The following is a 13,022-nucleotide window of genomic DNA, read 5'->3' as shown; positions in this document are numbered from 1 at the left end:
CACCAATGTCGGTGTCAAAACCGGCGGATCTCGGGTAGGGGGTCCCGAACTGTGCGTCTAGGCGGATGGTAACAGGAGACGAGGGACACGATGTTTTACCCAGGTTTGGGCCCTCTTGATGGAGGTAAAACCCTACGTCCTGCTTGATTAATATTGATGATGTGTATTACAAGAGTGGATCTACCACGAGATCAAGGAGGCTAAACCCTAGAAGCTAGCCTATGATATGATTGTTGTAATGGTTGTTCGTCCTACGAACCTAAACCCTCCGGTTTATATAGACACCGGAGAGGGCTAGGGTTACACAGAGTCGGTTACAATGGTAGGAGATCTACATATCCGTATCGCCAAGATTGCCTTCCACGCCAAGGAAAGTCCCATCCGAACACGGGACGAAGTCTTCAATCTTGTATCTTCATAATCTTGGAGTCCGGCCGACGATGATAGTCCGGCTGTCCGGACACCCCCTAGTCCAGGACTCCCTCACCCACCCAAGTTGTTGTTTGCAATGAAGGTCATGGCTGCCCTAAAGTCAGGGTTCCTTGCAAGATTGAATGGAAGCCCTACAAACACAAACCACCAAGGTAGCAACTCAGCATTCAACAAATCAGCAACACATAAATGATAAATCTATCCATGTTTGACAAGAAAAGAATGCACACCTGCAGTGTAAAACATCCTAGCAATATGAGCATCAGCTTGTTGCCGGACTTCAGCATTAAAACTCTCTGCAATAGCTGTTTGCTTTCGCTTTCTTGTTGGAGCAGATGCATCATAGGGGGGGGGGGGTAAAGGAATTGTATGCCTGGTTGGACCATTTTGAAGGAGTTGAGCAGCTGCTCTATCTTCCTTGCAAAGTTGCTCAAAGGCAGCATGTGGTATTTTGTCACATGTAGCTACATCTTTCTTTGTTATCTGAAGAAGATGAGGCTTCACTCTTGAATAGCTGCCTGGGTAAATTTTCTTGCAGAAATTGCAGCGGAACTTGGCGTTTCCTCCACGGCTACCAGAGGCAACAGCTGCACCATCACCATTTGCTTCTTCTGGTACAAGCTTCTGCACATAAGCCCACAGAGGATACCTTGGATCTACAGCACCAGGACCAAGACGGCCTTCACTCTCACCCACGGACGATTGGCTACCAGCTGTGGCGCTCCCAGATGCCATGCCACTTGCTAGTTGCTACCTATCAACAAGTACGAGCACATCACAACAATGAGCACTAGCACTAGCAGGACAATGAACACTTGAACAACAAAAACAATGAACACTAGCAACAGTGGCGGACCCAGGAAAAAAATGAAGGGTGTGCACACTCTAAAAAAAAATTCCCACCTAATCCATGTGTCAGACAAAATATGGCAAAATAATAACATGAGTAGCTTAATGCAAATCTCACAACAATTTAGTTCACAAAATATATCTCAAATGTGCTCAATTACAATAGGAGTAGTCTTACATGAAAGAAGCATAAGTAGAAACTTACATCACTAGGTAACTCTACGTTTTTGCATTGCCATGAAAGCATCAACTATGTCATCTTCGCTTACTTCCATGAACACATCCCATTCAATAAATGTCACCAAGCAATCATTCAAGCGATCATCACCCATAGTAGTCCTCAACTTATTTTTCACTAGATTCATTGCTGAAAATACTCTTTCAACACTTGTCGTCGCCACCGGTAAAATCAATATCAATTTGATGAGTAAGTAGACCAAGTCATAAAGAACATACTTCTTTGTTGCAACAAGCATAATAGAGAGCTCACCAATATTACTTGCATTTCTAAACCTATCATCTTGTCTCATATCATCAATAAAATTAGTAAGTTGAAATTCTAGCCTTATCAAATCTGTGCTTGAAATGTCCATGGGATAGAATTCAGCAAGTCTCATTACCTTAAGTGCATCATAAGAAGCAAATGAATTGAGGGGATTCAAAGCCGACATGCAAATAAGCAACTCCGTATTAACCTCATCAAACTCTGAAATAGGAATCCTCTCCCCTGGATCAGGAGGAAGCCTTTGAATATTATATGGCCTTGCACACGGAGAATGGACTGCTTCATCTTCACAATCACTTTCAGTCTCTGCATCGGAATGGACTGCTTCATCTTCAATATCAAATTCAATCTCTGCAGAATGGACTGGAGGTGGATTATGGACTGCTTCATCTTCAATATTTGACACTGTATCTTCAGGTTGCTCTTCGGCTGCAACCCTCTTTCTTTTAGCAGCCTCATAATTCCGAAAAAAGGACTGAATGTCACCATTCATCTTCATCTTTGGTTCTACAATTACAACAAAAAACACAACTATTAGTACAAGCACAACTTTAAGATTGAACAATACTACTACTCAATTGGCAACATATTCCCTTCAATGCACTGCACCAAATATCATCCCTCGTGCAAAAAATTTAAGAATCAATTGGCAGTTTAGGACAGCAAATTAACTGAATGGATATACAGTGTACTATTGACAGAAGCTCACCCAAAGACCAAAGGGCGTCACGAACTAGGAATTCAGCAGGGATTGAGCCATTCAGAAGCTTGGGCAGCAGCTCCTCATCTCCGCCGGGCTACGGAGTTCGGACGTCCGGCGACCGGCGGGCAGCGGCTCGTGGTGGCTGGAGATCCACCAGCCAGGCAAGGAGCGCTCGAAGGGGAGCAGAGCGGCGACTCTTCTCGCCTTCTTGGTGGAAGGAGGCAAGGAGCGGCGGTCCGGCGGACGACCCCGGCGGGATGGCCGGATGGGGATGGGGATGGCCGGACGGGGATGGGGGGCAGGGGGGCGCTGGATTAGGTCTTTCAGCGGCTACGCTCTGCCTGGCCGACGGACTGTATCGATGGCTCGCTGCCTCTCTCGCTCGGGAGTAGATGGGCTGGGGCGCTGCCACGCTGGGCTTGGGTTGATTTGGGCCTAAATATCATATGGTAATAAAAAAATCGAATTTTTCTGGGTGTGCCACGGCACACCTTGCACACACGCTGGGTACGCCAATGACTAGCAAGTGTGCAGCAACACAAGCTGTTAAATTCAGAAGTAGGCAGTAGCACTAGCAGGCTAGCAGCAGCAGCATCAGCACAAGCGAGCAGCAGCACAAATGAAGCAGCATAACAAACAGCAGCAGCACGAGCAGAGAGGTAGCAGCAGCAACAAGCTAGCAAGCATCCAGACCCAGTACCTTAATCCCTTAATAATGGAACAAAATCTGAATCTGAAGAATAAAAGAGGAAGATGTTGAAGAATGGAGAAGCTCCTGGGTTACCTACAGCTGCGAGGAGCCGAGGAGGCGAGGAGAGACTGCTGCTGCTGGTGCTGGATGGAGGAGTCGCCGTCGAATCCAGGAGTCGCCGGCGGCGGCGGCAGCGAGTCCAGGTGGTGGCAACTTCGATCCAGAAGGTGGCGGCTCCTTCTGTTCGATCTGGGAGCCACGGAGCAGCTCGTACTTATGTCTAGGGCACGCTGGAGACCCTGCAAAATAGGGTTACATATTGGGCCGTGGCTGGGCCGGGAGTGTTTTTGGGCCAGGCCGTATCCCTAACGTGTCCCCGCGTATCCCAGCATATCCCAATCGTTTTTTCTTTTTTTTTTAATTCGAATTTCGGGGATACTCCAAAATTCGCGTATCCCGCCGTATCCCGCCGTGTCCCCGTATCCCAGCGTATCAGGACGGCAGCTCGGCGATTCCTGGCGTGTCCGTGCTTTTTAGTCCATCACACGACATCACGTTAATCCAAAGCAAACAAAGTTAAACTCCAATTGGATTAGCTTCAACCACAAGTTCTTAATACTTACCAGATATAACTCTACTTGGGGGCTCTGTTGTGAACAGTTAAACTTAGACACTGCATTAATTAGCTAGTTAACTCTCTGGATCAACTTAATTAGGAGCCCACCATCCTCAACTTAATCTGAATTCCATTGTTCCATCCCGGCATTCAGATTAAGCGTCCCCAAAATATCAAACCGTGTTTTTAGTTTTTACACTGAAATGTCTCAACTTCCGTTACAGTTTTGTGTGTGTCGACGGCGACGCCACAGCAGGGTCCGGCCAGTCCATCCCTCCGCGACCCGAACGGGCGTTCAAACCCGTCCAGCCGCAGTGTCATCATCCAACCGCCGTCTCGCGCCGCGCGGCTCGAGCGTGGAGAGGAGCGAGCCCCGCCACCGCCTGCATCGACCGGGCTTTGCCCGGCGGCGACAAGGGGAGGAGATGCCCGAAGATGACCGAAGTCCCGGAGACTAGGATTTGCCCCTCGGTTGCTCGCGGGAGCGATGCAAGGGGGAGGTGGGCTGAGTTGGGCGTGGGAGGAGGGATCACGGTGGCGCTGGGCGACGGCGCTAGATCTCCTTTCGCGAGGTGGCGCTGGACGCTCACCTCTCCTTCCAATGGGAGTTTATAGTACATTGTTGTACCTAATGTGCCCACCTTATCAAGGCACTAGAGAAATGCTCTTCTCCCTGATGCATTGTCATATATGAGTGGGCCAAGCCATTTACTCCCTCCGTTTTAAAATAAGTGTCGTGGTTCTAGTTTGAACTACAACCATGGAACTTATTTTGAGACGGAGGGAGTATTTAGTTAGTATATAAATAGAGTGTTAGCTGTGTAAAGCTGTTGTAATATGAACTTGTTAAAACCTGGATGGAAAGTGCCCATGTGTTGGTGCACTGTGGGTGAGTGGGGTGACGGCGAACTGCATCTGCTGCTGTAGCCATCAGTAACCACTAACCAGTGTGTCCTGAGTAGTGTAACCTGTGTATGTCCTGCCCTGCCCCTCCTCTGTTTTTCTCGCGTCAATTTGCTCGAGCGGCTTGCGTGCGTGTGCGCGTCCACCAGGAACAAGGCGACAGACAAAGAACGCATGTGAAGAAAAAAACTTAAGAGACTACGTTAGCAACTTATTAATCCTTCCACATCGCCTGCCTTGCCTTTGGGGCATTCAAATGGACTTCCGACTAAGTTGTTCAGTGATTCAGAGTTTGACAGTTCGATTTTTTTCTTCAGTGATTCAGAGTTTGCACATCGCACAGTAGTAGTTTCTGCACTTCCCTTATTCTTCTTCAGCTCCACTAGTTAATTACAGAAACAAGCTTCCTTATTATTATTGCAACTCAGGATCACACACACACACACACACACACACACACTGGTTTGGCCATACATACAGGTCACACACGTTCAGTGCGGCAAAGCCAAAGGCCCAAATTCAGAAACAAAATAAAACGACATTCATCACCCTCCATTACATGAATAAAATCATCACAAAACGAAATCCATCGGTTAAATGAGAAGAACGAAACCATTCCACGGAGGTTCAGTACAGCAAAGGCCTCCAGCCCCAAATTCAGGAATAAATAAGTGAAAGCATACCACACAAACAGGAGGTTCCAAACAGCAAAGCCCTCTGGCCCAAATTCAGAAATAAACAAAACGAAGTTCGATACAGTATTTACAGTGCATCTGCCCAAAGGAAGACAGGGGACTTCCTTTCTTCACCAGCTCACTGTGCATCTTCTGCATTGACAGGCTTCCTCAATTTAGTACGTCTGATGCTTGTCCCGTTGAAGCCAACCACACAATCAGTCCTACGCTGCCAACGAAACAGACCGAAAAACTTTAAGAAGCTATGACAATTGGCAAGCACTTAATATGGTTACACATGTAAGAAGTACACACCCATCACACGAAATGTGTTGCTCAGTTATGTTTTTTCTGTGGGCAAAGCAAGGAAAAGAAATTCACAAACACGTTGGTACAATTTTGTACATGCCGAGATCTAGCATGAGTATAGCTACAATTTTGCAGTCCTCTTTTCAGAAAGAAACCCCATTTTGTAGTCTTGCACCACATACATAACTGGGGTATGATTTGTCTGAATAAGAGATCAATGCCTCAATAACTATTATTACTCATATATGTTAATGGAGATGCCAATATTATAAATTCTAAGAGGACGATCATGAAAATTTAAGCAACTCTAAGAGGACGATCATGAGTTCCCAATGCATGTTAGTTAGAGATGGAACACACATAAGCAACTTAGAGCACCATTATACAACACTTAATGACTTGTCGCCTGCAATCTGCCGCCCTGCTGGTGTCGACATCTATTAACCAAAGCTCTGTTGGAATATGTACAAGCACAATATGTCTAATCATTTCGGTTGCATAAGCATATAAAATGGCATACAAGGTACATCCACTGAGGCAAAAAATTGACCTGTTAGAAGATGAATCAATGTCAAGAGAATCAAAGACAATACAAAACATCCAACCAGTATACATTGTACATATATACCTTGAGCCATCTAACTGGTAGACAACGAGTAGACATCCAAGTCTTCACCATGAAGTCTCTGGTGCTGGTTTTGAAGCCCAAGCACCCAATGGGAAGAGATCACTTGTGTATCCTCGCCCAGCCCCAGCTGCTGCAAACTGCCCAGCCCCTCTACACGGCTTAAGTTCAGACAACCACGTACTTGCAGGTCTGTCACTTGAGGGAGATTGGAGACCTTCTCCAGGCCTTCACATTTTTCAATATGAAGGAGCTCAGTGAGGTGTGGGAAGTCCTCCACGGCCTTCAAGTTATTTGTTCGAATTAATTCGAGCTTCCTCAAGCTGACAGTGTCCTCTCCAAGTTGTCGCGGTAGAGCCCTCAGCTTTAAGCAGCCTTCAAGTTTAAACCTTACCAAACAAGGAAACAGACGCAACCTTGCAGATTGGGCGTCGTCCTTTCGAATCTCAGCAACTCCATTTGCTCCCCCTTCATCATCAGCATCTTCTGCTTCTTCTTTTTCTTCAAAAAAAGACCACTCCTCCCAGTTGGGCAAATGCTTGAGGACTAACCATTCAAGTTTAGGAAAAGCAACTGATTCGTTGCATAGGGGATCACCCTTCCCGCAACCAACAAATTCAGGGCCAACCTTGGTAACTGCATATGCTCCATCAATTTTTAGAAATTTCAAGTTGGGTAGCTGGCCAATAGGTGGAAGATCCACACATCGTAGATTTCTAAGGGTCATGTGTGCCAGCGAAGACAAACAGGTGTTACCAAACCAGTTGGGGTACTGCCGACCAAGGAATCCAATAATATGTAGGGTTTCCAGGTTGCTTGGAGGTATTAGCTGCTCAAAGACCTCCTCAGTGCTAACATCTTCTGAATATGATGTCCACTCCAGTACTAGTCCTTTTAGATGGTTTTTGTTCGCCAGTAATGTATTTGTACTATAGCAAGCCGCTCTTTCCAATTTAACCAACGTAAGATACCTCAGCAATGACAAAGATGACAACTCTTCCAACTTCCATCCATCTTGTACATCAGCATTTTCAATTCCTGCCCCAACCGGAAACCCTCGTAAATCAGTGAGGAACTTCAGTTTTCCTATCCCTTTCTGAACTTCATTTATATTTGTGTCAAGAAGACTAAGACATCTTAAACTGTACAATTGGGATATCGCCGAAGGAAGATTGTGCAAAGCATCACAATAATTCAAGCTCAAAATTTGAAGGTTTTGTAGGGAGCCAATGGATTCTGGAAGACAAGATATGCTAGTATAATCAAGATCAAGTAGGCGTAGATGTATCAGTCTTCCTATATAACCTGGAATGCTTTGTACAAGTGAGTAATTCAGTACCAAAACACGAAGAAGCAAAAATCTCTTGAACAATGAATCCTCAATGCTCTGTGGACCATGAACACTAAAGAAAGTCCTCACCTTAGCTTCCACCTTATTCATGCTAGGCAACACTAATTTATCCTTCTTACTCACGGCAGTAACTCGTCGTAGTTTTGACATATTCTCACCACTTAATGTTTCAATATCACCAATAAAACATTCTTGTTTTGATATACTCAAAGCAATCTGTCTTAAGAGGTCATGCATTTTGCATTCAGCCTGGTTAAAAGATCCGTTATCTGGTTGGAGGAGATTTCGATGGATTAGCTCATAGTAGTACTCCTCTGATGTGTCTTCTAGAAGTTGGCCTTGTTCCTCCTCAATGAAGCCTTCAGCAATCCATAACCTGGTAATTACACGGCGAAGAATGGTAGAATCTTCAATATACAATGCACAATAAAGAAAACACTGCTTCAGACGATACGGTAACTCATCGTAGCTTAGATACAAAACTCCTTCTATTTCATTAGAGAGCATGTTCTGGGAGCAAGCATATCTTCTCAAAATCTTTTTCCACTCATTATCTGTTCGATCCTTGCTTGCCAGAACACTAGCGGTAACTTTGATTGCAAGAGGGAGGCAACCGCATTTACGGATAATCTCAATCCCCGTGTTTCTTAAATTCTGCACTTCTTTCTCATCAATATTCATGCTCTTCCAAAGTAGCTCCCATCCCACCTCTACTGACATGAGATCAACTCGATGGGTATGCTCTACGCCTATTCTCCTTGTAATTTGATCATCTCGTGTGGTTACCAACATTACTCCAGATGTTGTTTTGTGTAACGCAGGCCTTAATAGATCCATCCATACATTGGAATGCCATACATCATCTAGAACCAGAAAGAAACTCTTTCCCTCTATTGTTTCTGCAAGCTTTCTTTGTAGCTCAGCTATGGTTTCACCTTGCTCATGATGCACACCAATATTTCGGAGCACCTCCTTCAAAAGAGTTACTTCACTGTAGTCTTGCGAAACACAAATCCATGCATGCATCTTGAAGCTTCCTTTTATTTTTTGGTCATTGTATACTTTCTGAGCTAGTGTTGTCTTACCAACTCCTCCGGTTCCAACAACAGCGAGCTTGTAAGACTTCTTTTCCTTGTTTGCAAGCACCAAGTCCACCAACTTCCTGCTAGAATGTATGATTTCCTTTCCCACAAGGTTGGGCTCAACAAGGTTGGAACTTCTTATCAGTTTGGATGTTGGACCACTTCCATTAGGTTGTGCACTACTGTTGAATGTTAAGAATATTTTGTCCTTTGAAATGTTCTCTATCTTTTTGTTGAGGGTTCTAATCCGAACAGCAACGTCACGACGTGAACCAATGTTACAAAAGCAAGGGAAAACTGAATGACCTTTACATGCAGCTGATTTACTTGATGATGATGAAGGGTGGTTAGGAAGTAGCTTGCTTCCTTTGCATTTAGCCACGTCCAGAATTTCATCAACATCATATATAACATCTCTCAGTTGGCCAAGCCAATTGTTTACTGCTAACTCTTTTGCCCTCCTTTTCTCAGCATCATATATACAGCACTGAATTAGTTCAACTCGTTGTAGCAGTTTTGCGAGCTCTTCTTCCACCCCTAAGATTAGTATGGCTTCATTGGTAATGATATCTTGCAACTTGCTGGCACATGATCGAAGCAGAGCTTCTAGTATGGTCCCCATGGATGAGGCAAACCCGGCGCTAGAGATATCCACCAAAGAACACCAGGGTCAGGGTGACTTGTTTAATTTCGGCATGGCAATAACCAAAGGCTGAAAATTAATACACATGGTATATTAACATGCTTTGAACTGAGACGAGTCTCAGAATATATATATTTGTTAGAAGTATAAATGTGTTTAGTTAGAGATAAGGAGAGATAGAGTTAGAATTAGTAACTTTCTCACAATATTGGCTCAAAAGATGTGAACAGATATCACTACTTAGTTGTTGTTAACATTTAAGAAATATTAGCATAATGAAGCTATGCAACGTACAAAGAGATACAATGCAGTGAGCAGGGCCAGGTATTGAGGTCTAAATTCCTGAACTAGCACTCTGTAGTTTCATTTTTTCTGCTTCTCTCCGGTAATATTAAAATGATTTAATGGTTTGCTTTTCTCAGCTCAAGGGTCTTAAATGGCAGCAGCTGCATAGAAGCATACACACAGAACCACCGAAAAAAATGTTGCATTGAGCTACAATATGTACAAATATTAACCATACAACTATATTTTTGTTTGTCAGTTCCATTCTACCCTTGATTTGTTTTGAGTGTGCTAGACTAGAAACGATGGCAATTTATTCCATCGTAGTAATATATATGAAAGTATGATAGCAAGTATTTACCTTACAAAACCACTATTCCAATAAGGGCAAAAGCTATCAATAATACGAATCAACAGTGATCATCTGGAAGACACGGTTTGCCTTGATAGTGAGCCAATTGCTAATTTCAAGATCTCGCAGGGCTAGGCGCAAGCTAGAAGGAAAACAGAGAATAGAAGATCATCAGAGCCCTCCACAGGCCCATCCGAATCGGTAGTGATCACTGGAGTAAACTGATCAGAATTCTGCAAGGGGACCAGCAGGTAAGGAAGCAAGCATGCATACGTACGCACACTGATTAACTGGAAAAATAGAAGAAGATTAGAACGAACTAATAGCTTACCAGATCCAATTAATAGCTGCTACAGCCCCACCCGTCATTCTAGGGGGGGGGGGGGGCAAATTATCAAAGTTAGAAGTAAACTGTGGCAAAAGATCCAATTTCTCCTCCCTCTGCTTGCATAAAAACTGTTGGGTAGATAGCAGTGTCCATGAAGACGAAGGATGCCATTAGCTGGGAAGGTGAGCAAGAGATTGACAAGGTGCCCATTAGCTGCTTTGCCCACTGGCTTCTTATTGTCAACACATACTGCTTAATTAACTAGCAAGTAGCATTTGTCCGTGCCAATGAATCGATAGCTTAAGCTAATCTGCAAAGAGATTCCACAAGGACATGTAAAGATAAAATTAACAAGCTAAAAGCATGCCACCCAAGTAAGTTTGAAAATAGCTCAACCACCAAGCCTGCCGCGTTGTTCTGTGTGTACATGTTCTGCATTGAGAGAAACTGAACACCCTTTCAGTATTTCTTTACTGAAGCAAGAACACCTGTAATTTTGAAACTTGCTTGGTTTGAGACAGGAGCGGAACTTCTGCTGATGCTGAAATTAAAAAAGGTCTTGTGTTGTATATGAGGTTCCGTGACATACCAGTTGAGTCAAGCCATACGCAGATTAACCGGAGTGAATAGAAAGAACAGAGTCTTCAAATTCTCATCCTGATGCCTTACCAGAGCCTATGACAGCGTACCGGAGAGTAGAGATAAGCAAGACAGGAAATGAAGCGTTGATTGGATACGCCCATCCTCTTCTTGCATAGAAAAATGCAGGCTAAAACCAGGCAACATAGTCCACAAAGGCGGCGAGTTGCGTTTGTCATTGCGAAAGAGACTGGCGAGCTACTTATTGTGATCACTATGCAATTTATTAGTCATTCCATTCCAAAATAGTTGAAGTATTAGGTTTGTCTTAAGTCAAACTTCATTAAGCTTTCGTCCAATGGGTCCAGTGATCACTATGCACATTTCGAAGTCGAGCGTGTCCAGTGGGTTTCCTGGTAGTGCCGAACTCGCTCTCCTTTCTCTCCCGTCTCCTGCAAAACTTCTGAACTGTATTTCTGTTATCAGTAATGGAAAGGGGGATAACCCGGTTTGAAAAGAACTTCATTAAGTTTGACCAAGTCTATATTCCTTTCTCTCCCGTCTCTACAACACCTAATTTGCTTCATTAGAAATACATTTTCATACTATACATATTGATATTGTAGGTATTTTGCAGATTTTTTTTATAAACTTGATCAAACTTACCCTAGAACTTTGGTTATTTTAAAATTGAGGGAGTACTCCTCCGTCCGAAAATACTTGTCATCAAAATGGATAAAAAGGAATGTATTTAGAACTAAAATACATCTTGATACATCCACTTTTATTCATTTTGGTGACAAGTATTTTCGGACGGAGGGAGTAGCATTCTAAATTGGTTTACCTCCAATCTCAGTAAATCTGTCCAACTCATTTAGATAGATATTTCACCTCAGTACAAATTTTCTTGCGCAGAGAAATCCCCTCCGCCCTAAATCCCAATGCATACGATGCTGAGTGAGCCTGGCCATTTAGCGAAATCTGTGTAGGTCACGTTACCTCGAGAACGAAGCGGATTGATTTGATTCCCCACATCTCGAATGTCAATTAGGCCCTGTTTGGCCATCCTCCGCGGAGCGGAGCGCGCGGAGCAGCGTTTAATCAACTCCGCAGATTATAACTGGATTGCCGCTCCGCTCCGGCGCGGAGCCGCGGAGCGGAGGGAATCCGAACGCGGCTTAGGCCCTGTTTGGCCATCCTCCGCGGAGCGGAGCGCGCGGAGCAGCGTTTAATCAACTCCGCAGATTATAACTGGATTGCCGCTCCGCTCCGGCGCGGAGCCGCGGAGCGGAGGGAATCCGAACGCGGCTTAGTCTCAGTCAGATCTGGCACCCAATTAAGAGTAGCCCAGCATGACAAGAGTATTGTACTAGGAGCGACCCGGCACGAGAGCGGTTGCGCCGTCAGGGCGACGACGGCGAGGTGTGGCGGCCACTCCTGTTCCGGATGTCACCCTCATCCTGGCCCTCTGCTTCTCTCCAGCGAGGGCGTGCAAGCAAGAGGATACGGCGGCGACGACGACTGCAACGGCGTGCGGGCGTGCGGGCAGTCGGAGTCGGAGCCCAGCCGCCACACCTCCTCCTCTCGGCCGCCTCTCCTCTCAGGCGCGACCGCGCGAGCACGCGGACGCCCAGCCGCCGCCCTGTCGCCTCCATCTACTCTACTCTCGCCGGATCCCAGCGAGGCGAGCTCGCCGACGTCCGTCCAGTGGTCACCCCGTCGCCTTCCTCTCCTCCTGGGCCCCTTTTCCCTGGCCCGAGCTGCGATGCCCAGGCCAGCACTCCTCACCGCTGGGCTGCCAGCCCATGTAGCGCGCAGAAGCTGGGGAGCCTCTATAAACTCGCTTGTTACGAGCTATAAAAAATGTTGAGCGTGTTTTAAAAAAAAGGTTCATCATGACTCAGAAAAATAATCAACACGTATTTTCAAAATAATTATTATGTAATTATTAATTATTCATTGTGCTTTAATTTTTTATCATGTATTAAAAATGTTTCATGTTTTTTAATAAAAGCTCGTAGTGCATCTAAAAAATGTTCATATCATATCTAAGAAATATTCATCAAGTTTTTTTTAAAAGGCTATGTTTTAGAAA

The 13,022-nt window shown here is 44.9% G+C and overlaps 2 protein-coding genes across 8 annotated transcripts; both read right to left on the bottom strand.

Annotated features, from left to right (window-relative positions):
- Nucleotides 1-268: 268 nt before the first annotated feature.
- LOC123064782 (uncharacterized) lies at nucleotides 269-3,441 on the bottom strand. 4 transcript variants are annotated; one of them, XM_044488179.1, is made up of 4 exons: nucleotides 3,278-3,441; nucleotides 1,487-2,293; nucleotides 663-1,186; nucleotides 269-563 (listed from the first exon to the last, which is right to left on the bottom strand). In XM_044488179.1, exons 3-4 carry the CDS (start codon nucleotides 1,165-1,167, stop codon nucleotides 484-486), a joined length of 585 nt encoding a protein of 194 aa, XP_044344114.1. In that variant the 5' UTR covers nucleotides 1,168-1,186; nucleotides 1,487-2,293; nucleotides 3,278-3,441; the 3' UTR covers nucleotides 269-483. The 4 variants fall into 4 exon arrangements, with proteins under 4 accessions (XP_044344114.1, XP_044344115.1, XP_044344112.1 ...); XM_044488180.1 differs by having other exon boundaries at nucleotides 1,902-2,293; XM_044488177.1 differs by lacking the exons at nucleotides 269-563; nucleotides 663-1,186 and having other exon boundaries at nucleotides 1,360-2,293.
- Nucleotides 3,442-5,265: 1,824 nt separating this feature from the next.
- Nucleotides 5,266-12,101, bottom strand: LOC123068592 (putative disease resistance protein RGA1). 4 transcript variants are annotated; one of them, XM_044491193.1, is made up of 6 exons: nucleotides 10,938-12,101; nucleotides 10,745-10,836; nucleotides 10,352-10,658; nucleotides 10,030-10,253; nucleotides 6,311-9,452; nucleotides 5,266-5,602 (listed from the first exon to the last, which is right to left on the bottom strand). In XM_044491193.1, exon 5 carries the CDS (start codon nucleotides 9,360-9,362, stop codon nucleotides 6,321-6,323), a length of 3,042 nt encoding a protein of 1,013 aa, XP_044347128.1. In that variant the 5' UTR covers nucleotides 9,363-9,452; nucleotides 10,030-10,253; nucleotides 10,352-10,658; nucleotides 10,745-10,836; nucleotides 10,938-12,101; the 3' UTR covers nucleotides 5,266-5,602; nucleotides 6,311-6,320. The 4 variants fall into 4 exon arrangements, with proteins under 4 accessions (XP_044347128.1, XP_044347127.1, XP_044347131.1 ...); XM_044491192.1 differs by having other exon boundaries at nucleotides 6,311-9,381; XM_044491196.1 differs by having other exon boundaries at nucleotides 5,266-5,597; nucleotides 6,311-9,381.
- Nucleotides 12,102-13,022: the final 921 nt, after the last annotated feature.

Source organism: Triticum aestivum, chromosome 3B, assembly GCF_018294505.1.
Source record: "Triticum aestivum cultivar Chinese Spring chromosome 3B, IWGSC CS RefSeq v2.1, whole genome shotgun sequence".
In the NCBI taxonomy this organism is placed as follows: Eukaryota; Viridiplantae; Streptophyta; class Magnoliopsida; order Poales; family Poaceae; genus Triticum; species Triticum aestivum.
The sequence above is the reverse complement of the archived record's forward strand: the minus strand, read 5'-3'. Positions and strand labels throughout refer to the sequence as shown.